This window comes from Ambystoma mexicanum, chromosome 10 (assembly GCF_040938575.1).
Source record: "Ambystoma mexicanum isolate Mex_15411 chromosome 10, UKY_AmexF1_1, whole genome shotgun sequence".
Classification (NCBI taxonomy): Eukaryota; Metazoa; Chordata; class Amphibia; order Caudata; family Ambystomatidae; genus Ambystoma; species Ambystoma mexicanum.
In genome coordinates, this window is record NC_090932.1 from 1,280,708,499 (window position 1) to 1,280,733,950 (window position 25,452).

The following is a 25,452-nucleotide window of genomic DNA, read 5'->3' on the forward strand; positions in this document are numbered from 1 at the left end:
TCAGAGTTTGGCTGCTGGGTTTCCAGCAGGCAATCTCTGCCCCTTTCCTTTGTCGCGTTTCAGTGTTGTACCTTGTGTTATTGTTATCGGTGTGCTGATTCCTGTTTCAGGAGGCAGTCATTGTTTAGTTCCTGCTGGACCCGTACAGGCTCCAGTCTTGTGAGTACTGTTATCTTGTTTGTGCCTTAGGGTCCAGACATAGACACCCACTGCTGTTGCTCCTTTCCATGAGCATTCAGAGTGGGGCCCTGTAATAGTAACCCGCTCAGAAGTCGAGTTTCCTTGGTTCTGTAGGAAACTCTCTCCCTCCCATCCCCCCATTCTGCATATACCCCAAGAGGGAACCTAACATGTTTTGTTTTACTTGTACTCCCTGCCCCTTTCTGTTCACTGCCTCTGTTGCCTATCCTTTCTTGTCTGCAGGACTTCTTGTACTCCTGCTACTTGTTTACATTTCTCCTTTTGGCTTTGCAGGCGTGTCTCTATCTGCAAGCACTTGTGACAGTCGCCCGCTTCATCATGATTGAAGTAGATGAATGGGGTATTTAGTCATATAAACCTTCAGCAGATTGTAAATCTAAATTTTCAAATTTGGCATCTGTGTATTTTGTAGTTCCTTTTTCTACGTTTACATATATTTGTCGCACAGTTTTCATTATTAGGCGGCAACAGTTAAGCGTTTTAGCCTTATGTTGGGATTCACACAGATGTAGAAAACCTACCAACCGTTTGATTACACTGGAAAATTGCCAAATGGAAAATTGCAGATCCCATTGAATCCTATGGGATCTGCTTTGTGAGGAGGCATTTTACCGCCTGGGGAGGAGGATGTAGGAGCCTCTGTGTGTCCTGGACATGCATGGAGATGGGGATGGCCTGTAAAAGTTGGCACACAAACACAATTCCACTAAGCAGGCATTGTATTGACTTCTATTCACCACAGTGAGCGGTACTCCTTCCATTATGTCTATTGTAATGAATCCAGGGAATTTGTCCCTTCTCCCCAGGAGGGAGCCCCCCTCCTTTCGGACTAGGAAGGTGAGGCAGCTTGGCGATTATTCGCCTTAGGGCACAGGGCAAGCTGAATCCCACTTGGGGTCGCCCCCTGCCCCTTTTAGGGGACAAGGAGAGCCCAACTAGGGATCTATCTATAGCTCCCTTGGACACCTATTCCTCATTGTTAATGGCATACCTAGGGACTGACCAAGGTAATAATGTGATGGGCCCTTCAAACTAGTGTGGTTTCCAACGATTACGATTACAATTACTATGGGCGGAAAATAAACAATTAACTTTCCCTTTTCTTACAAGGCTCGGATATAAGGCTCTGGCAAATAGAGCCGAGAGGACACTGAGACCCGGATGAGGCTTTGCTTGGCTGCGGAGCTGCAGCAGGGAGGACCCGTCCTGGGAGAAGGCAGTCAGCTGTTCCCCCCGCCCACCCCTCAGCCCCCCAATCTGGCATCCGGCGGGGACCATCTTTCCTTTTTTTTTTCCTTTCAAATTATCGAATGCGTGGGCGGACCCACGCAGGCGCTTCCCCATCCAAAAGGATGATTTGCACCTACCCCACCAATCTTACACACAGCCCTCACATTCTCATAAACCCTCCCACCGCCCAGTCTGCTCCACAAAATCTAGCAGCACACTGCTCCTCTCCCTGCCTCTCACCCCGACTCCTCCCAGCAAAGCCTTCCCACTCAGTTCAGCCACTCCCAGCGCAGACAACCGAACCCTCATCAACACTCTCTCCTCAACATGCCTCTCAAACGCAAGCAAAAAATGTCCCACAGTCTCAGGCATGCCACACACCGCACAGTCCCTTGACTCACGCTTCCCCACTCGAAACACACTGTCATTCAGCCCCACATGCCCTATCCTCAACCTGTTCAGCATCACCTCCTCCCTCCTCCTCCATTCCAGTTTCCCTGCATCCACCTTCACAGACACTTTCTCACAAACACCAAACATCCACCTGCCCTTCACCCCACTCTCCCACCTCTCCTGCCACTCATCCATAACCCGCTTCACCACCACAGCCTTCACCTCATCTACACTCAAAGGTATCCTCACATCAACCGCTCCTCTCCTCATACCCGCACCCGCCGCCAAATCCACCAACTCATTACCCAAAATGCCACTGTGACTGGGGACCCACGCCAACTCCAGATCCACCCCCCCCCACGCACACACCGATCAATCTTCCTCCTGATGTCCAAAATTACATCCTTCCTATCACCATCCCACCACCACCTTCTCAAACCCCACCTCGCACACCCTATCAATCGCCAATGCAATCGCCACCAACACAGCCGTACAAATTGATTCGTCAGTCGCCCCACTTTATACTCCCCAGTGCTTTACAGATAATACGCCACACCCACTCTCCCAGACACAGGATCCTTCGAACCATCCGTGAACACCTTACACCCTTCCTTCCCTGTCACATATGCCTGACCCAAAGCCTTGATCTCACCCCGCAAACCCTGCTTCTTCGACGCCACACTCGCCAACTCCAAACACACCTTTGGAGACCCCAGGGACAATCTTGATTAAGGAATTGGCCTACTGATTGAAGTTTTGCAATTTGATCTGAGACAACGAAATCTGCTTTTCATTCTTGAAGTGGGCCAAAAGAACTTGATTTGTATTTTGCTTAGCCTCTCCAATCGGCAGTGGCTACTATTTCAACCCAGTATACAAATGAAATTGTGCTGTTTATCCTAAAAACTATAATTCTCGGTCCGTCGTTTTATCTCCCTGCAAAATGAAATATTTGGTTGAGTGGTGGGTGAATCGGGTTAAATTGTTGATTTGCCTGAATATCCCCAGAGTGCAGACTGCCCTCCTAGTCTAGTGCTTTCACATGTTACCATGCTTCTGGAATTTGTTTGTGCCTTTCAGTGCAACTTGCTCCAATATTTTGAATCTTCCAGAGAAATCTAGAATGTTTCTTTGCCGCAATTTATCAAATCAGGTTAGGATGATTCTGGTGATTTGCAATTTGCTGTGTTTTTATCTTTTTTTATATTGTGACTGTTTTTGATACTGCTTTGTCTGTATTTTGAACATGCTCTACAATGCTCGGTGCATTTGGGTCACATTTAGACTTTTTCCAAGTACCTAAATAAAATACAATAAAAATATACATTGTTTGAGGGTCGGGTTTAATTTAATATGTTAAATGGACGGAACTGGTTTTGATTTCAATGAACTGATGGAGGATGCTAGGAATTACTCATAGCCAAAATGTATCTCTTTCGACTATCCAATGGCTTTTATAACGGTGAACATACTGGCCAGTAGTAAGTGGGTAGAATATTTGTTTGTAAATCCCACACTTCCTCTGAGGAGTGGGGAAGAAACATTTCATTTTGGATGGGAAAGTAGAGTACCTAGGAGTTGGAGGAATTTGAGAGTCCTGACAATAGGTTATTTGTGTTCTAACATGTATTTTTTCATGCTGCAGGTGAAATGGAAGGGCAAGGATCTATTTGACCTGGTTTGCCGGACTCTAGGACTTCGGGAGACGTGGTTCTTTGGACTTCAGTATACAGTTAAAGACACAGTGGCATGGCTGAAATTGGACAAGAAGGTTCGACTAATAACCTCCTTAATGTGTTGTGGGAACAGGCGGTGGTGCCAGGGAGTTAAAGGAATAATTTGAGATGTGCTCCTGCTGTAAAATGTGGTGGGTGGTGCTTTTCATATTTTGCATTGCTTGTGCACAGCTGAATGTAACAAACAGTACAGAGGTGATAAAGCATGGCTTGGCAGCGTTGGCGGTAGGGACAAGGCGTGGCTTATAAAATACAATGGTGGGGAGGGCATGAAGCAATAAAGTGAAAGGCTTAGTGGGACAGATCAATGCTAGTGATGCGGATGGGCATACTAAGGGAAATTATTTCAAGTTGCAAGCTCCTGGCTAGCCATGAAAAGTTACTTGCCACCTGAATTCTACATATAAACAGCACACAATGTCTTACTTGAAGTCAATTGTCACTCACCACTAATGGAGAGTGGACAGTTTGAACCCTAGGCATACAATGGGAGAATAACAACGCAGGCGGTGATTGATATGTAGGGACTGAAAGGTAAAATGCGCGTGAAGGGACCACAAAGCAACCAGGATGACATCTTGCATTTGGTGAGGGGAGATGCAATAACATAGTGGCGGTGCTGTGGAAGTTGGGGAAATATTAACATGAACATGGCCAAAGTAAAGAAGTAGTCGGTTGCAGAGGATAAGATACTACAGTTGCTGATGGAGGGGTGGGAAAGCAAGTGGGTAAAGGCAGGTAAGCAGTGTGGATTTGGAAATAAATGGTACAAACCTAGGAGAATAATATTGATATGGACATTCTGCAAAAGAGGTTGCTTTGGTGAAGGCGAGCGGGGTGGGCGTATGCTGGGGAATCCTGTTGAGGAAAGAGTTTGGGTTCAGAAAGAGTATGAATGATGGTTGGTGAGATTTATTTATTTCCTCCATTGTGCAGGTCTTGGATTATGATGTGCCGAAGGAGGAACCAGTTACCTTCCATTTTCTGGCAAAATTTTACCCGGAGAACGTGGAGGAGGAGCTTGTTCAAGAAATCACACAACATCTCTTCTTCCTGCAGGTAGAGTTGATGTCTTTACCTCATGTCATCTGCTTTGTTCTCTGTCCCGTTGTCTCTTCACTTTTGTTTTCCTCACTCATGCCTCACACCTAGACTGCCTCACTCGGACTGTTATTGCCCCTTGTCCCTGTGTGTTTTTTTTTTTTTTCTCCCTCTCCCCCTCTCTCCCTCTCTCCCTTCACCGCAGTATGTTTGTCGTCCCAGATCTAACACTCTGTAGAATTTTACCTGTCATTGGCCATCTCTTTCTACCGTCTTACTGAAACTGACAGCAGTGACCTGAAGCTTATTGGGCTGCTGGCTGACTTAAAGAAAAGGTGAAATAACTTTCCTGTGCTTTTATGGTCTGCGATATAATGAAGGTGACAAACATTGCTTATTGGTGATTCATGGGCTTCTGAAGTGTTACCAAATTCAGATACAAAACCTATGAAACTTGTTCTACATTGTCAGCAGTGTACAGCCGCTGATAGAAGGAATGAAAGGCTGTCCTTTTTTTAAGATTTCTATTCCCCACCCCAATTTCCATAGAAACCCTGGTCCATTTGAATGAAAGCCTCCCCCAGTCTTGCAGCATGTCTACCTTATTGACCTGCTTTAATCGAACCCTAGTTTTAATGTTTGGAGCATTGCCTTGTAAGTGAACAGCGCATGTAGGTGTCCCCTCGCTATGGCTGTCTGTTTATAGTTGACCCTGGCAGGTTGTTCATTGTGCATCTTTGACACTGCCTGAAGCTTATTCATTAGTTCCACATCAGAAAGATAACCTCATTCCACTGCATTCAGTGTATCACAGTTGTTGCCCTGTGGGGTGTCCCTTGGATGACTAAACTCCATTTCATTCTCTTGCCTGTTTTCAGGGTTCCTCTGTATCAAAAACTGCTGTTGAACCATTTCATAAGTCCTCCATACAGATCTGTGATCCAATAACATTACTTTACCTTTCTCTGCATATTTGACTCTGGGCATCTACCCCTTTTATAGATTTGGTCAATTCAGAAGTATGGCTTGTGTACATGTCAGTTGTACCTATACTTACTGTCTGGGTGTGTAAAGTGTACCATAAATCGACCATGTTCTCCTAAAAAAGTATGAATCTTAGTTTGATGGATGCAGCACCTGCAAGCATGGTTTTGAGAGCGATTGACCCATCTTGTTTGGCATCCGTAAATACATTCAGGTTGCCTACAGCGATCAGTTGCCTTACGCCTTGTCAATGTTGGTTTCCTGAGGCTCCTACAAGATCAGCCTGAACAGTACCTGAATAAATGCACACTGCCATGTCCTTGCTTGATCACTCTTTCAAATGATCAATGCTGATGTTCTCTCTTAATCCTTGTCAAGATCTTTGCATTTTAGTTATAGTAGCCCATTCACATACCTGAGATCTGTTTAGCTGCCAATTTTGGGAGTTGAGTCTAGTTTGTTTGCATCACATTTTCAGACCGGTTTCTCGAGCTCAGCTCTTCTTGTTGATGGTAGCGATGAGACCAGATCTGAGATCCATATCACCTGCTTTGGAGATGCTCTGAAGCTTTCTTTCAAGCCATTAATCAATTGTTCAAGAAATTCCATTGTGATGGTCGTGCTCTTCTGTACGTATCCAGACAATGCTCATCTGTTTTTGTCCAGTTTTGTTTGCTTAACTTTTCTCTTGTATGTGCCGCAGCTGTGATTGGAGGATGGCTTGCATGCATTGGCATTTTGGCTGCATGAACTAAGGTTTTGCTCGTGTGATCCTGCAGTCTGCCTAAGACTCCAGACCAGAGGTCACAGGTGGGCTCTTTCCTATTCTTTGCTTGCACCTCACCAGACTGCTGCCTTTACAGAACAAAGACACACTATCACTTAAAAGGGTAGCTGTACAGGTTGTCGAAGTTTGTTTACAGGTATTCAAATAAACTCTTACACTCAAGGTTTCTTGCATAAACAATTAATAATTTATCAGTCAGTTATAAAGCCTTCTTCAGAAGGGAGCAATAGAATAGTAACACACAAATATACTTCAATACTGTACACTTTGAGTTTCTGGATCAGACAAGGCCCTTTTGGGATGGCCCACAGACACAACCTACACCCACAGGTGACTTCAGTAACAAGGGTGCTGGGAACATTAATACTTTACTGTTGGCATACAGAATACTCTCAATAGTTTGTAAAAGGTTATTATAACACAAGAATTTACAAATATTCATAAGCAGGGCAAATACTTTCAGATAGCCCTTAGAAGAGTCATTCAATTCAATAGGCTAAGCCAAAGTCAATGGGCAAAAGTCTTTGTATAGGATGCAGCACTTCAGATAAGCAAATGGAAAAGTCTTTGCACAAGTTCTTAGGAGTCTGATAAAAAGAAGAATCACATTTAGGGCCACAAGCTGATTAGACTTGTGAGTTGCAGAAGTTACAAGCACTTCCACAGTAAGAGGTAAGTTCTCTTAGGCTAGCATTACAGTACCTTAGTAAAGAAGAAACGGATGCAGCTGAAGAATTCTGTTCCTGTACAGATCTCACAGTACCTGGGCTTCAGTCGTGGGGACAAGAGGCAGGACATTGGAGGACTCCTGCACTGTATTGGCGCTGGCAACTGGCAAACTTTACTTTCAGTGGCTGTTTCGCGTTTCAGCTCCTTGCGGTACAGCAAATCGCAATAAGCGCGGTTCCTGGCTGTCAAGGTGGACTTTCCTCACATCTGAGGTCCCGCACTCAACTAAGGGGGCAGGCCTGGTCAGACCTGCTTCATGGGAGTCCGGAGGATCTTCCAAAAGCTTTAGGCCCGCTTACAAGCAACGCACACAATCTGGTGTCCCTCTCCCTGGCTCTACGGTTTCCTGCAGCAACTATGAGGAAATTCAACCAGCTCCGAGATGAGTGTCCAGGTGGCTTACTTGTGATTTGATTGGTTCCACCAACTCAAAGGGAGAAGTCGTCCTTGCAGAGCTTCTCTGTCGATGCAAACTTGGTGATTCGGTCCTGCAGCAGGGCTTCACCAGGCAAACCAACGGTCCAGGAGTTGCAGCAGCCGTCCTCTTAAAGCTCTTCTTCGGTTTCTTCGTCCAGTGGTCGGCTCTGCCTTCCAAGCCAAAAGATTTGCCTTTTATTCAGTTCTCTCCCATTCATTCCAGCCTAGCTGCCACGCACCCAGCAAGGTGCCTGTCCTTACTGGACCGTCAGCCAGCTAATCACCACAGAGTGCATTTGGGTCTCCTAGGAGACTAAGCACAGGGGGTTTCGGGCACCTCCCTCCCTCCCTCCCTCCCTCCCTTCCTGCCTACCTCAGACACTCTGGAGCCAGAGGCGGGTTTCACTCCTGAAGCCCGCCAAAGACGAATGATCAAAGAGACCAAACCTGATTTGGTGCGCTAGAAAAACCCTAGAAGGACCTTTCCACAAAGACCTGGCTAAAAAAGAAGACCGGGCACCATTTTAACGATGGCTGGATGCAATTTTGAAAAAGATGGCTAACGTTACCGGGTCCGCGAACAGTCGCGGTAAATGCAAACCTTGGTAGTTCAAAATGAAACCACTGCCACCAGCCAGTCAATTGAGGAAAGGGTAACCTAAACGATGTTACATGAGCATTTAGACACAGGGGATACTAAGTAACCCCTCAAGCACTCTGTTGTAAGATATGGCGTGCTGGGCCTAGCAAGTACAATGCTAAGTAGAGTCAATTTCACTCTACCCCTCTGGGAAACCGTAGTTGATCCAGAGAAGTTATTTAAACCTTGGGGGATCTAAAAGACTTCCCTGTGTCACTGCACTGAAGGTGCTGTGGGACACAATTGAAAAAGATTATGCCTATGGAGTTAGACTCCATAACCAAAAAGACACAGAGGTAAAATTCACACAAAAATAGAGAGTGGGGAAAAAGGCTCACACACTCTACAGGTTAAAAAAATCAAGTCCTCAAAATCCAGCAAAGTTGCTGGGGGGGGTCTCTAAGGTGGAGGGAATTGGCACATTTTTGAGAATGCTCTCTATCAGTAATGTTTGGACAACACAGTGTCACAGGTTTAGAGTGCAGAGTCTGAGCAATACATGCACACTTGCTCTATCTTGGCCTCTGTGAGGAATTATTGGATGTCGTCGCTTCTCCCTGAGGGGGAGCCCATGAGCAGGAGGATCTCATTTGGAGGGACAACTATCCAGGGAGAGCGTGATATGCTTCCCCCTCACCTAATCCTCCTATACCTTGCTATCCAATGTACATGCGCGTCATGTACATAGTAGTAACAGTCCTGGGACGATGAAGAACATAATCGACCCAAGAAAGATCTGTGATAAAAGTACTGGGATTAAGAAGAGTCAGGTGTACTTTAAAATGAGCTCTCAGGGAAATACTAGGAGGAGGAAGAGGAGGAGGAGGTGTGGAGGCATTAAGAGCGATCCTCAAAACACCATGGAGCAGTCTAGTGTTCTAAGGCCAATACAAGAGGGGAAAACCAAGCGGAGAGAACGCCCGCCCTGGAGGAACCGTAAGTGCAGATGCCGACCGAGTGAAAAAGCAACACGGTTGCTAGCTGGAACCCAGGAGAACTTCCAGAGGGGTTCCAAATTGAACACGGAGGAAGGACCGACCAGAGAGTGTGGAAGCCCCGCATCGAAGGCGAAATCAGCGGTGGAAGCATGCTGCCAAGAGAAGCTGCACAGCAGAGAGAGTGGAATGCTGCGGAGTAACCACAGCCTCCAGAAAGCCACAGGAAGACGCAGAGAGCACAGAGGAGCATGCAGGAAAGCCCAAGATTGACCAGAGAGGACCAGCAAACGCTCTGAAAGTACTCGGGTGACCAGAACGGTTGGTGGGGCTGCAAAAGCGAGAGAAGCACAGGTCTGGGACCTGGACCCAGAGAAGAGCGTCACGTATCCTCTTTTTCGGTGGGAAAATGAACCGGGTCTGCCAGAGGAAAGCAGCAGAATCCTACGGGTCAGGGACCCACACCTACAGGCCAGTAAAACGTGGTGAAGGAAGAGAAACATTCCCCCTGGTGGAGTAGAACTGTGAGAATACAGTACCAAGAGAAGGGAGACGTTTTCTTTCTTGGTTCACCAAAGCCATGGGAAGGTAGTCCTTCCTGCTGGCAATGTGAAATGTGAGAGAAATAGGACCTACGGAAGGGACTCCTTCTCATACCCTAGGGAAATCATAAAGGATGCGTACAAGAGAGCGAGAAACGTCCCCAGGGATATTAGAGTGGAACAAAGACCTAAATACCACCGAGAGGCAACACAACTGCTGTCTTCAACTATTCTCCACTCTATAACCAACTCAAAGGGACGAAGAAGAGACCTGCTGAGAGTTGTAGGGGTCAGGCATGTCATCTTAATGATGGTCAGGCAAGGCTGATTATACATTTGCACCTGCAGCCTGTTTAAGGACTGCATGTGTATAAAAGGAGGCCCAATCACAGTGTCCCGAGAGGCCATGGCAGTGATGGTGAAGCAGCAGCAGAGAGGCCAAGAGAAGCAGCGGGGAGCTGTAAGTGTGCGGTATGCCGACGGTTCCGTTGGAGTGCATCTCGGGAGCTGGGGCTCAGTGGAACCAAACTGATGCTGAAAGGGGAGGTGAACTGGGAGGCGGCCCCTTTTTCTTGTGTTCGAAGTGCTTGTTCTCCTGGGGCCAGAAGCCGGCCCAGGAGTGCCTGAGGGGCAGAAGGTGGAGCCCAAAGGCAGAGAATATAAGGCTGAGAGATCTGCGCTGCAGGAACTTCCAAAGAAGCAACCTGTGAGTTTCTATAAAAGTGGAAAACCGGTATGCAAGTGTTTGAACTTACGCTGTGGATTACTTTGTATTGGAGTGGCCGCGTGCATAATGAGACATGTTTCCGAAGGTCTATGATCCAAATCCTCGTTAACGATTGAACAATTGTGAATTCATTTGTAGCGGACTGCTCACATGTACATGAAACCACATTTTTGAAAGTCTCAGAGTATTGAGCATGTTATAAAAAAGCAATCTACAAAGTTCTCAAAGTACTCAGTTTCCTGCAGTTAAACATAACTGGTGCAGGCCCCGCGTTGCCCCGTGGTTCCCTGCCTCCCCCTTCCGGCATCCCTCGCCCGCCCGCCCCCCACCCCGCCTCCCACCCCTGATTGGTCACCAAGTTTAGCTTTTGTTGGGTCTAGTGACCTGCGCCACTGCACCTACTCCTCTTTTTTCCATCTGAGGAGCATGTGAGTGCGCCCCCATCCGCGACCCCATTCCCCGTGTCTTTTGTGTTTTTCTCCCCCCCAGGCCCCGCGTTGCCCCGTGGTTCCCTGCCTCCCCCTTCCGGCATCCCTCGCCCGCCCCACCACCCCTCCCTAGTCCTGCTCCCGCCCCCGACCCGCCCATCCCTCCCTTCATCACTGCTCCGTCCAGGGCAGCTCTCTGCCCGGCAGCCCCCAGCGGCTAAGGGCCCCAAGGCCAAGGGCGGCTCCAACAGAGGCGGCTCCAACAGAGGCGGCTCCAACAGAGGCGGCTCCAACAGAGGCGGCTCCAACAGAGGCGGCTCCAACAGAGGCGGCTCCAACAGAGGCGGCTCCAACAGAGGCGGCTCCAGGAAGTGTCAGCAGGTGTCCGCAGGGGAAGCCAAGGAAGCCACCTGACACTGACAAAACCGTAAGTGTTGGCCTAGGTGGGGGGTAGAGCAATTACTCTACTCCAAAAGCTCCTGCCACTCTAACCTACATTTCAATGGCCCACAGTATAACGTCAACTAATGATTGCTAGCACACGCCACACTTAGATGGAATCTCTAATAACCTCGCTATGAAAACTGAATCTAGAACTGTCCCCATTCGCATTTAGAAGTACGCCTAATAGCCCCTCTGAGAAAAATACATTAGAATTGTGCCCACTCTCATCTGAAGTGTACCCAACAGCCTCTCTGTGAAAGTTGAATTTAGAATTGTTCCCACTTGCATTTAGAAGTGTACCCAGTTGCACCTGAAAGTTGCGCCGGATAGCCTCTCTAAGAAAGTTGATTTAGAATTGTCCCCACCTGCTTTAGATTCGTACCCAATTGCATTTAGAAGCTGCGCCCAATAGCCTCTCCTTGAAAGCTGAACTTAGAACTGTTCCTTCTTGCATTTAGAAGTGTACCCAGTTGCACCGGCATTAGAAGTATACCCAATTGCATTTAGAAGTTGCGCCGGATAGCCTCTCTGAGAAAGTTGAATTAGAATTGTTCCCACTCACATTCTGAAGCATCCCCATTAGCCTCCCTGAGAAAGTCGAATTTAGAATTGTCCCCTCCTGCATTAGAACTGTACCCAATTGCTTTTAGAAGCTGCGCCCAATTAGCCTCTCTGTGAAAATTGAATTTAGAAGTGTTCCCACCTGCATTTAGAAGTGTTCCCAATTGCATTTAGAAGTGTACTCAGTTGCATTTAGAAGCTGCGCCCAATAGCCTCTCGGCGAAAGCTGAATTTAGATCTGTTCCCACCTGCATTAGAAATGTTCCCACCTGCATTTAGAAGTGTACCCAATTGCAATTAGAAGCCGCACCCAATAGCCTCTCTGTGAAAGCTGAACTTAGAACTGTTCCCTCTTGCATTTAGAAGTGTACCCAGTTGCACCTGAATATTGCACCCAATAGCCTCTCTGTGAAAGTTGATTTTAGAATTGTTCCCACCGGCATTAGAATTATACCCAATTGCATTTAGAAGTTGCGCCGGATAGCCTCTCGGAGAAAGTTGAATTTAGATCTGTTACCACCCGTATTAGAACTATGCCCAACTGCATTTAGAAGTGTACCCAATTGCATTTAGAAGCTGCGCCCAACAGCCTCTCTGTGAAAGTTGAATTTAGAATTGTTCCCACCTGCATTAGAATTGTTCCCACCTGCATTTAGAAGTGTACCCAATTGCATTTAAAAGTGTACTCGGTTGCATTTAGAGGCTGTGCCCGATAGCCTCTCTGTGAAAGTTGAATTTAGATCTGTTACCACCCGTATTAGAACTATGCCCAACTGCATTTAGAAGTGTACCCAATTGCATTTAGAAGCTGCGCCCAACAGCCTCTCTGTGAAAGTTGAATTTAGAATTGTCCCCACCTGCATTATAATTGTTCCCGCCTGCATTTAGAAGTGTACCCAACTACATTTAGAAGCGTACCCAATTGCATTTAGAAGTGTACTCCGTTGCATTTGGAGGCTGCGCCGGATAGCCTCTCTGTGAAAGTTGAATTTTGAACTGTTCCCACCTACCTTTAGAAGTGTACCCAATTGCAGCTGAAAGTTGCGCCAGATAGCCTCTCTGAGAAAGTTGAATTCGAATTGTGCCCTCTTGCATGTAGAAGTGTACCCAACTGCATTTAGAAGTGTACCCAACTGCATTTAGAAGCTGCACCCAATAGCCTCTCTATGAAAGCTGAATTTAGAACTGTTCCCACCTGCATTTAGAAGTGTACCCAGCTGCACCTGAAAGTTTGCACCCAATAGCCTCTCTGTGAAAGTTGATTTTAGAATTGTTCCCACCTGCATTAGAAGTATACCAAATCTTATTTAGAAGCTACGCCCAATAGCCTCTCTGAGAAAGTTGATCTAAGAACTGCTCCCACTCGCATCTAGAACTGTACCCTGCACCCTCTCTGAGAAAGTTGAAATTAGAATTATTCCCTCTTGCAATTAGGAGGGTATCCAACGGCATTTTAGAAATGTACCCAATTGCATTTAGAAGCTGCACCCATTAGTTTCTCTGAAAGTTGAATTTAGAACTGTTCCCACATGCAATTAGAAATGTACCCAACAGCGTTTTAGAAGTGTACCCAGTTGCACCCAATAGCCTCTCTGTGAAAGATAAATTCAGAATTGTTCCCACCTGCATTAGAAATATTCCATTTTAGTTAGAAGCGGTGCCCAATTGCCTCGCTGAGAAAGTCGATTTAAGAACTGTTCCCACCTGCATTCTAGAACTGTACCCTGCACCCTCTCTGAGCAAGTTGAATTTAGAATTGTTCCCACCAACATTTAGAAGTGTACCAAATTGCATTTAAAAATTGCACCCAATAGCCTCTCTGAGAAAGTTGAATTTAGGACTGTTCCCACCTGCATTTAGAAGTATACCCAACTACATTTGAAGTTGCGCCCATTAGCCTCTCTGAAAAGTTGCTCCCAATCTGGATCCTCTTACTTCCTCTTCTTTCAACTCAGTAGAATACCCAACTGCATTTAGAAGGTATACCCAATTGCATTTAGAACCGTACCAAGTTACACTTGGAAGTATACCCAATTGCTTAGAAGCACCAATTGGTCCTTGACTAGTTGAGCCCAGAAGTGTTCCTATAAGTGTGAGTCACCGACCCTAGAACCACAATCAGAAATCCCTCCTAAATCAACCCAAAGCTCACACAAATCATGAGCGCACCAACTCCACCAGTGCCCGTTAGAAATTACTCCCATCGACCCCCCTCCACTCTCCGATCTGCCCTCTTCCCCCCCCCCTCCCAAGAAAACCCACCATCCTCAGCAATCCCTGCCAGCACCCTCACCAAACGCCAAGCCAGGGGGGCACGATGGCGTGCCACCCACCCCAAGACCGCTCATCTCCTGAACCCCACTGCCGACCCGCCAGCACTGCCCATGCCCGCTCCCCCCCACTACCACACCACACCCCACCCTGCAGTCACCCACCCCCCGCCTTGCCATCATACCCCTGCCACCTTCCCCCCCCCGACTGCACCCTTTCCCCTCCCTAAAAACTGCGCGCCTAGCCCTAGCGAGAACCGAAGCTGCCTCTGTCTCCCCCTCCGACCCCCCTACCCTCTCTCTCTCACACCATTCGCAGCAAAGAAACTAAAGAGGAAGCGTTCCTGGTCCCCCTCAACCTCTCTGCTCTCCTCGCCTCCCTTGTCTCGACCCACCTCCTCCCTCCCACATTCTCCCCCCTCCCCCGTGGCCTCTCCCTTCCTGAAACCCCTCTCCCACGATTTCTCCTCAACCGCAACCGAAACTCCCAACCGCCCTCCCCCCGTCCCCAAACCCGATCATCCCACAACACACATCCACCCAACCCCGCCGTAAGCCAGCAAATCTCCCGGCTCGCCCTCTTTTCCCTAGCATCACCAACCCTACCCCGCATCTTTGACCTCCTCACCTCCGTCAAACCAAACCTAGTTTTCATCACTGAAACCTGGTTCTCTGATGATTTCAGCCCAATCACAAATGAAGCCTTTCCGCCCAACTACAGCCTCATCCCACTGAACCGTCCGTCCAGAGAGGGGGGGGGGTAGCATTTGTCTTCAAATCTCTCTTCCGCACCTCAATCATGGACAACCAACCCTCCATTCCATCCTGCGAATCCCTCCTCGTTAAACTATCCCTCTCACCGTCGCTCTCACACACCTTCCTAATAATCTACAGGCCCCCTGGCTACGATCGACATTTCACAAACAACCTTTGCGACTCTATTGCCGCCCTCCAAATAAACCATCCCAACCTCACCCTTCTCGGAGACTTCAACATATGGCTCAACATCCCCACCAATCCTATGACACACGCCCTGATTGACGGTCTAGATGCAATTAATCTCCAACCCCACATAAACGGACCAACTGGACACACTCTTGACGCCATCTTTAGCTCCAACAACCAGATTCGGTTAAAGCCCCCCACTCCTATCATCTGGTCCGACCACTTCATTCTCTCGTTTGCCATCCCCGCACCCGGCCCCCTACCCGTACCCGCATCTGAACCTCCTTACCTACGAAAATGCTGGAAAAAACTAATAATTACCCCGGACCTAGCCGAGGCACTCCTCCAGTCTCCACCACCTACCTGCCACACTAACAACCAACTAACACCTGAGGCCTTTGACTCATGGCTCAACACCTCTCTGATGCGACTCACCCCTCCATGCAAACCATCAACCCGCCGTGGCCCGTTCCCCAGATGGTTCACTCCTGAGCTGAAGACCAGTAAACGACACTACAAATACCTAGAATGCAATTGGCAAAAAGAGAAAACCCTCGAGAGCAGGACCACCTTGGCCCGACACTTGTACCGTTACAAGGCTGAAATCCGGAAAGCTAAAAAAGCCCACTACAACACCCGAATCCTAAACTGCAAAAACCCAAGCAAAGAACTCCACAAAATCATCTCTGAATTCACCAACTTGTAATACAACCGTCCCGACCCCGTCACAATCGCTGTGTGACTCGCTCTCCCTCCACTTTTGCACCACAGCCATTGAAAGGACAAAAACTCTAAACACCAAACTGGCTCTCATTCAACCAATTAACAATCCCCCTCCCATACCGGCCAGCCCGTCAAATGCAACCTCTACTCAACCAACGTTCGAATCCTTTAGTCCAATATAACCAGAACAATTTCTCAAACTTCTATCAGCCCGCAAACCATATGGATCCCCTCTGGACCCCTGCCCAGCCACAACCCTTAAAGAAATCTTTGCTTCTACCAGCGCTGGAGAACACGCAAGATCTATCATAAATGCCTCCCTTTCCTCCGGTATTTTTCCGGAAGCATTCAAAATGGTACACGTCAAACCTCTAATTAAAAAACCCTCTCGAGCCCAAAAACTACCGCTCAATCTCAAACACCAGATTCCTTGCCAAACTCATTGACCGAACAGCCTACTTCCAACTAAACGCCTTTGTCAAAGCCAACCATCTCCTTGACCCCGCCCAATCAGGTTTCAGAACTCGGCACGGAACCGAAACAACCATAACCTCGATCTGGGACGACCTTAAAATGACAGCAGACTCCGCAGGATGTGCCGCTCTAATCCTTCTCGACCTATCCGCTGCCTTTGACACGATCAATAACTCAATCCTCCTAGACCGCCTCCACTCCCTAGGAATTTGTGGAACCGCTCTTAAATGGATAGCTTAATTCCTCAAAGACAGGCACCAAATAACAACACTCTCCAGCTTTACCTCCCAAGCTCGACCAGTCGACACGGGAGTCCCTCAAGGAGCATGTCTATCTGCCCTCCTGTTCAAACTCTACCTGAGCACCCTCCCACCAATAATTCGTTCACACAGCATCCTATGTTACAACTAAGCCGACGACCCTCAACTAATTCTAAAATTCCTGAACTCGAAACCCAACTCCCAACTCTACCTGGCATCCTGCCTTGTAAACATAGAGCGCTGGATGACCCAAAGCCACCTCTTGTTAAACCCCTCAAACAGAAATCATGGTTTGCGGCAACTCCGACCTTCTTCCGCACCCACTACCCTGGCCACCCACCATGGGCAGCTCACCTACACCCTCCAAAACAGTAAAAAATCTCGGATGCACCCTAGACTCCGACCTAACACTCTCGCGCCAAGTCAACAATGTCTCAAAGTCCTGCCACTACCACCTCAAAAACCTTAGGCGCGTCTTTCCATACCTCTCATTTCCCAACAGTCTCCGCTGTCCAATCAATCGTTAATCCAGACTGGACTACGGAAACCCCCTATACCTCGGAATCCATGCCTACCAACTGAATAAACTCAAAAGAGCACAAAACGTGGCGGCCAAAATGCTACTTGCGCTCAATCCAAGAGACCACATATCCCCAGCCCTTAAAACACTGCACTGGCTTCCAGTAGCCCGCAGGGTAGCTTTCAAAACCTTATGCCTCTCCCATCGAGCACTGCATAAAACTGGACCGCAATATCTTCAAGACAAACTAATACCTTATCATCCCACTCGCACACTAAGATCTAGCTCAGCCGGCCTCCTAGTAATTTCCAAGACAAACTCAGTCAGGCTAGGCGGATCATCATTCTCTGCCCTGGCACCAACCCTGTGGAACTCACTCCCACCCCACATCCGCCTAACTGAGGACATAACGTCCTTCCGCAAACTACTGAAAACCTGCTCTTCCCATAAAACCAATCTAGCATCATCACAATAATACCGACCCATCAAACTACATGAAGCGAGAAATGACAGCTAAATAAACTCGAATGTAAACTAGAAACACAAAACAGGCCTAAACGAGTAAAGTAGATCAAAACAGTGAAACAGAAAATAGGAATAAATCATTGAGAAACTTGGAGATCTGAACCGATGAAAGGAACATAATGAATGAGAAAGGAATACAGTGATTGACATAAATGAAATAGTTAGAATGGATTAAGTGTACAGAACAGACAAATACACTAAACGGATGTGTGCGGTTAAGACCGGAGCGCGGATGAGTTGTGGAGCGCAGTTGAGCTTGGGGACCAGAAGAGAGCTGAGGAGCGTGGAGAAGGGACGAGTGTGGAGAGCAGATTAGTGCGAAGCGAATGATTGTAGAGAGCGGATGAATAAGGAGAGCGAAAAAGTAAATGTGTAGCGTGGATGGGTGTATGGAACGGATGTGTATATGGAATGAACGAGTGTCGGATGCAGATGTATATATGGAGCGGACGATTGGGTGAAGCGGATAAATGTGTGGTGCGGACGAGTGTGCCTAACAGATGAATCCATGGAGCGGACAAAAAACATAGAGCATATGAATGTATGGAATGGATGAACTGACAGAGCAGACGAGTAGTTGGCTTTTCCGATCAGTGGAGGGACCGGACGACCATTGTAGACTGAACGAGTGCCCTATCTGGAGCCGGTATCCAGACTAGACGAGTATAAACTACAAGAGTGTGCGGACTGGACGAGGGTGCGGACTGGACGAGGGTGCGGACTGGACGAGGGTGCGGACTGGACGAGGGTGCGGACTGGACGAGGGTGCGGACTGGACGAGGGTGCGGACTAGACGATGATAATGACCGACGAATCTGTGAAGCGGATGAGTATGAGGAACGGACGAATATTTGCAACGGACGATACCTAACATGCTTTGGAATGATGGAAACACTTGAAAACATACATCATACCACACCCCACGCTTACTCTCCCCCCTTACACCACCACTCATCTAGAACACAGAGATACTATGACACCATTCGGTACAACTGTTCTCATATCTACATCTCCCGCTTACTCCACATCACTCTAAGTAATAATTGCTGGTTGCACACCCCCCAGCCAGGCGTTCTCCTCAGGCCTAACGCAGCCACACTCGTTCTGGGTAAAACCGACCAGAGCGAACACATACTCCTGACCTCTCAACCACCACACCTACAGCTAAGAAGCAGCTACCACTCGATTTCCGCACCAGCTGCACACATACCCGGTGCGCACACGCACTTTTGCACTCCCTCTACTCTCTCTACTGACCTGCACTTCGGTTCCCAAGGGCGTTCAACCTACCAGCGCCTTCAGACCATACCAATGGTATATAAGGCGCTATATAAATGCAAAATAACATAACATAACATTACATCTTTAAATACTAATGTGCATTGGAAAAGAATTTAGCTCTAACAATCTATTATGTTTCTGGCGGTGTTGACCCTATTTATTCAATAGAATGCACTTTATAATCTTGGTAATTGAGTGCCTCTAAAGGCCCGTGTGAATTCTGTTATTGCCATGCTGAATGAGAGAGCAGTTTAGATTGATGAATTAGAGTGCAATCCATCCAAGGTTAAAAAGATACTATTTGGAAATGAATATCGAAAATAGAAAAAAAACTGCTCTTATAAGCTGTTTGAGCACTTCTTTTTGGATATTAAACCTTCTTTTTATTCTTCACAGAAATATATGTTGAAACATGTCTCGAGATTCCTTAGAAAGTTTTGTCTACGTCTAAAATGATATTTACTCCCAACTAATGATGTACTGGTTGGCTGATCCTCGGCGCCACCTAGCGATCACTTATGTCACTGTTGTAGACTCCATGGTGAAACCTTAAAACATCTAATAGTTGAGTTTCCGTCCCTAACTGCTCAACGTGAGGAAGTTAACTTAGGAAATGCTTTGGTGGAATTTATTAGCTAATCCCAATGATAGTTTGCTAATTAATGTGATGAATTTACTAAAACTGCTTTTGTCTTTATATGAAATTTCTGTGATTTAGGATGGTTTTTATCACTGTATTTATTATGTTTAATGATTCTGTATGTTGTAAATCTCGTTTTTAGTGTCTTCAGTTTTTCCACGTGAATACGTGTGTAAACTTTTATTTTTGTTAACTAAAGCACACCATAAATACATTAAAAAAGAAAGTTCTAAAGTAACAAGATGAACGGAATGAAACCTTTTACAATTATTGAATTCTGAACCGAATGTAAAGCTTAACAAACATATCTTCATGCTTATTGAGTACCAAATTGAAAGAAAACTTTAATAAATAACCAGAACTGCTACTTATGAAGATTACAAATGAATGGAGCTTTAAAAGTTAAATAAAACCATCATGGGCCAAGCTCAAAAGTGAATGATACTTTGATGCAAGTTAACTTCATACATGCGAAACCTACAGTTGAACAGAAAACCTTGAATTGAAATTAAACCAATACATGTTGAACTTTAAAGTGAACAGAACTTTAACAATAGAAGTGAACCCAGTATATGTGGAACTCCAGGGTGAATGTAACCTTGGAGATGTACCTCAACAAGTGAACCAAAGGAAAGTATACTAAATAGAGTGGAAGATGCATAATAAAATATACCTGGAAAACTGAATGAACTGCAATTCTCAGTCAAGATATTTTTGTACAAAGACCAATCGTATACGGAGGGCGCAAGTCTGGTGCAGAACATTTAGGAAACTGGAAAATACCAGCACAACATTGGGAGTGAATCTTGGGGAAAGGAAACCTGAGGTTGAACCTACTTATTGGTTTGAGGACAGAGTCGCAAGGTGTTTTGGAACTTGGGGATAGGAACCCCGAGTATTGGTTAACTTTATATCATCCTGAAATTGAGACAATCCCGAGATTTTTGTTGGAACTGTTTTATACTTGGGGAAGGGAGCTGAAAGAAAGCTTTGAGCTGGATGGAGCTCTGAACTTTTTGTGAACACTGTTCTGTTGGTTGCTGACATCCCTACACATTGTATAGATTAGTTGTGATGGCAAGTGTAGGTTTTTGACTCGGACAGATTCCTAAATTGAACTCTTTGACTCTGACTTTCCTTAGGTTTGTAGTAATCCCACCATAGTATAGTGCAAGATAGACCGTTTTCCATCCTGATTTTAAGTTAATAAGTTGTATTTGTTTCTTTTTTTTTCTTCTTTATTTGTAGGGAAGCCAAGCACAGTCTTACATATTTTACCCTGGATTTTGTTCAAGTTTGGACCGATCTCTAATAGGCAAAGGTCCAGTCCATTGAGGATGATTGCTTCTACCTTCATAAGATAGATGTCTATGAGTAGTAAAAAAGAGAATTTGCAATGTCTATATGAAATAAATTTCATTTGGGCCGTGAGTTGGGCAACCTTGATTGGAAAAAGAAGTCTGCCGTTTATCCAAGGAATTAGAATTGGATGGGTATATCCCAGACAATTAATTCAAGGGGATAGATGGATAGGGTTTTGATTGATTGACCACTTAAATGTTTGACGTTTTTTTTCTTGGAGGAGAAAACAAGAATATTCGATTTGGAAAAAAGTATGGATACATTATTTTCAAGGCAGTATTGAAAAAAGTTATTCAGCTTCTTTTGTAAGCCAAATGGTGTGCGGTCATATAAAATGACATCCGCAAATGAGAGCCAGTTTAGACACAGACGTTCCAGTAAAACTGGGAAGATGTCATTGGCATTCTAGATAGTATCGATGTCAGCAAGGTATTGGTTAAAAATAATTGCTGCAACAATGCAGCCTTGCTTGACACCGATCTCAGTGGGGATTTCATCTGTAAGAAGTGTAAGTGGTTAATACAGACTTTATAATTGCTTTTGTGATGTAGTAGCGCAATGATGGCAACAATATGTGCTGGAATACCATAAGTCAGCATTTTATTCCATTAGCAGCCCCTAATGACACTGTTGAATGCTGATATCGAGAGATGCCATTTAGATGGGACCATTACATTACATTAATAAATTGTCATTCTAATTCAGAATCTGTTGTCTTACTCCACAATGCCTTCACAGCACCCACAAACTGGCTGCACCCATGGTGGCACAATATCGCACAAAACAAGGACAGGTACATGGTCATTGATTATAGAACCTTTTTCTCAAGTCTATTATTGTGTTCCCTAATCCTCACCCTCACCAGAAGAACAAGGAGTCCCTCTGGGTTATTCTCACCCTAGGTTGTGGTAATGTGCCGCCTGTCTGACAGGATAGGGAGGGGTAAACTAGCCCTAACACTACAATGAGAACCACATTCTTATTAAAAAAACACAATCTGGGAACCAGTCCCATGACTGAACATGAAGGTAAAGCAGTTTGTGTGGGAGTATTCAATCAATAGCATACTGCCATATTGTTTATTCACCCTCCGCAAAGTGTGCTTGACCCAACCATAAAAATGTGTTTAAAACAGAGGAGAAAGTGAACGCACTCTCTCGTCAGAAAATGTTGTACTTCATATTTAATACGTTAACTGGTTATTTTTCTTTAACACAATATTTTCCGCAATAACTGTTACATTTTTCAAAAGCAATTAGAAAGACAAAACAAATAAAACTAAGACCAATCTAGTGTCATCTAGGCTCTGGGCGTTCGTGATTATTTTCAGCCATGTATCTCGCATGGCTTGGAGATATCTGCGTAGTCTCTGGTCGACTGGTTTCAATGACATGTTTTTGAAGTCCTCGTCTTCAGGTCCAATTTCTTTCTCACTTATGCGATCAATCATCCACCCATCAAATACGATGTGGCACCTAGCCCAAACTAGGGAATAAAGTAAAAAAAAATGACCTGTTTTTTTTAAGGGAACAATTTTCTAATCTAGCCAATCTATACTACTATCAATAGGTTGTTCAATGACATTTTTCTTATATGTCCCTCTCCCACATCTACTCTGTACACACCACATCTCAGTATTCCTTAGTTGTGCCAAGGGCGTCTCAAAAAGGAGAAGCCAAGTCTCCACGTTTGTCAGCGTGAGAACGCTCATTGGACATCTTTATTTACAAACCCACTCTTTATGCTTATGTCCATTAGCCTATTACCTTGTTGGCGCTGGTCCATGTTTAGTATGCGCATCATTTCTTTGGCAAGTGGCAAGGACGTATATAGATATCCGTCTGGTTGGCTAAAGGTCCAGTTCTCTCCACATTAGGAACTGTTGTATACGTCTCAGTTTCAGTCGTCATCAGATTCCATATCACATATCCACAGTATCTGTTGGGCTGCGAGTGACTACTGACGTGTCACTTGTATGTATGTGCTGTGACCCGTGTTTAATCTAGTGCCCCATTATGTTATCCAATGTTGTCCAGGGCAACAAAACGCACCAGTACACATTTTCCCTTCTATCTTATATTCTGATATTTTGTGGTTTTTAACATGGTTTTTATACATTTTAATATATCCTGTCATGATTTACAAAATGCTACGAATGAGCTAAAACAGCTGTGCCACAGAATAGAAAGTACACGGTTGCACAAGGGCTAGTGTCAGAAGACAAAGTTAGACATTTACTGTAGACAATATATTGCCATTGATGAATAACGCTTGTGGGTTCAGCAAAGAGTAAGCGCATAGCTTGTTCTGTGGCTTTAGCAAAGGCGATTAACAAGACATGATAGATTCCTCTTCCTAACCACAGAATAGCAGCCTCTTGTCTTCAACGGCTTAATGCCTTGAAAATACACGTGGTGCTGACGCCATCATAGTAATAAGCTATGGATGTTCGTTGGCAAATAGCACGCATTTACATACAATGCGAGCTTGGCGTCCAAAGGACAAAATCAGACACCAACTGTAGACTCACAAACATGTGTCGTTAGGGTCATCTAAAGGCGAACAGTTTCCACTTTTCCAACAGAATAAAGCCAACCACAAGTGGTGGCTTCCTGTTTTAGATGAGCTCGTAGCAGAGTCAAGAGATGCTTCTGCGCTGATAAGCAGTCAGGGACAGGAAGCAGGGTACCAAAATACACAGGTGCGGTTAAAGTGTCCAAAGCAATTGTCGCGCCTAAACCCCTTCAGAAAATGCATCCAATGTAGTAGCATTTGAAATAGGCCAGAAAAAAACACAGCGCTTGGCTTGATATCAAGCGGAAGCCCATGCGTTCTAATGGAAATACTCAAGAAGCAAAGACAGTGCCCGTCACTTGAGTTTTCACATAGGTAAATCATGTGTGCAATGCAAAGCTAAGCTTAAGAGCAGGTTCAGACTGTAGACGTTTGGTCCAGGCCAAGGAAATGAAGCACATAGTATATGTAGGCTAAGTCACGTGTGTTAATATAAAAAGCACAACAGACTAAGGCTAAGAGAAACTCGGGGGCAGAGAGCAAACCAGATCCTGGGGGTGGGAAGAGCCTTCAATCGCAGGTCAGAGCAGCAGGTCCCCGTGGTCACTTTGCATACAGAACAGCAAGGCCTGGAAATCGTGAGTTTGAGTGTGTTGGTTGAACCTTTTTGCATATGTGAGATTAAAGGCGTGCTTTATTATGTCACTCCACTCCTGATCAAACCATAGCATAGCTTAGACAACATAGCATGAACCCCATGATTGCTCAAAGCTGGCATTTTAAAATTATGAATTGTACTTTACCTCTGTTAAAACGCGAAATCATGTTTTTAGCTTATGCAATAACGCTCTTTATATACATGACAGTATGTTATTTTTTTATGGCTCTTATAATAGCAGGTTTAAGGATGATCAAAGCTGGTAGAGAACAGAAGTGATAATAAATATATTGACTTGCTACCTTCAAGTGTCAGCTTCATATTTTTGAGCAATGCTTCATAATAAGGTCTCGTTGAGTCAAAACAAACTACACAATATTTTCTGGCTGTATTTTTGTCAAGTATGACCAGGGGTGCAGAACTCAAGGAACTGTCAAAGCGTGAGGCCGAACTCCTGAGGCGCCTTTCATTGTAACTCAAGACTTGTGATTTTGTGCACACTCCACACAGCCCTACTTGGGGGGTCAAGCGGGGTGGGCAGGGAATCGCGCTCTAAGGGGCAGTCAAGTCAGATGGCACCCCATTAAGATGCAACGTCTTAAAGATGACCAGAGCATTACTAATATTTAAATAACCTCATGTCCCAGTCACGGGAGAAGGACAGGGCAGACATTTTTTTTTTTCTAAAACTTTTTTTTAAAATAAGAGGTTAGAGTGCGTAGAGGAGATGGCGCACAATGAAATCAATATTCCCATCCATTGCAGAATGGCTCTATATGATTGATATGTTGATACAGTGCAAAACACAGGGTATAGCACCTGCGCAGCAACCTCAAGGACAAATGTATGCAGGTGGGGTACAACTACAGACATTGAGAATAATATTGGGATCCTGTCCATCCAAGAATGAAGACATTCCCAAGTGGTATTCAGAGAAATTAGGACCATTACAAGCTGCTTAACCACAAGTAACTCCCCAGCAGAGACACAGGGCGCTAGCTATGTTTCTTCCATCTGGCTGCACACCGCCTCTAGCGAGCTGTGACAGCTGGATCTCAATCTATAGCTGGCTTTATTTACAGCTGATGGGCACACCGTCCATCACATCACTAGCACTGAAACTAGCCGACCTCATGGGAACACGAGGCGCGGCCGCAGCCATGAATCTAGGCCTGTCTATAGCATCTAACAATAATGGCTGAGAGCATAATCCTACCCTTATTAAAAGGAGAGCCTGCAAGGTTAGAAGTCCATAGAAAATTGTCCCAATTAAATGAGCAAGAAAAAAGGGAGCAATTTGGAGACATAGTGACATCCACATATCAATCATTGGGCAAGGATCACTTGGGCAGAAGACCAGCAGACGCACACAAAAAGGGTAACAAGGATCTTAAGTCAGATAAAGACGCACACAATGAAGGGAGATCAACAAAAGGACGGGGCTCATTCCAGGGTAAAAGGGCAATGAGCCACAGAGGCGGCAAT

General features: G+C 45.6%; 1 protein-coding gene across 3 annotated transcripts in view; it reads left to right on the forward strand.

The window, feature by feature from the left end:
* Positions 1–25,452, forward strand: part of NF2 (NF2, moesin-ezrin-radixin like (MERLIN) tumor suppressor) — an 855,245-nt gene that overhangs the window by 64,456 nt on the left and 765,337 nt on the right. For all 3 annotated transcript variants that reach the window (XM_069619277.1, XM_069619276.1, XM_069619278.1), the window contains exons 2-3: positions 3,470–3,595; positions 4,497–4,619. In XM_069619277.1, the coding sequence (XP_069475378.1) occupies positions 3,470–3,595; positions 4,497–4,619 (249 nt within the window). The remainder of the gene's footprint in view (positions 1–3,469; positions 3,596–4,496; positions 4,620–25,452) is intronic.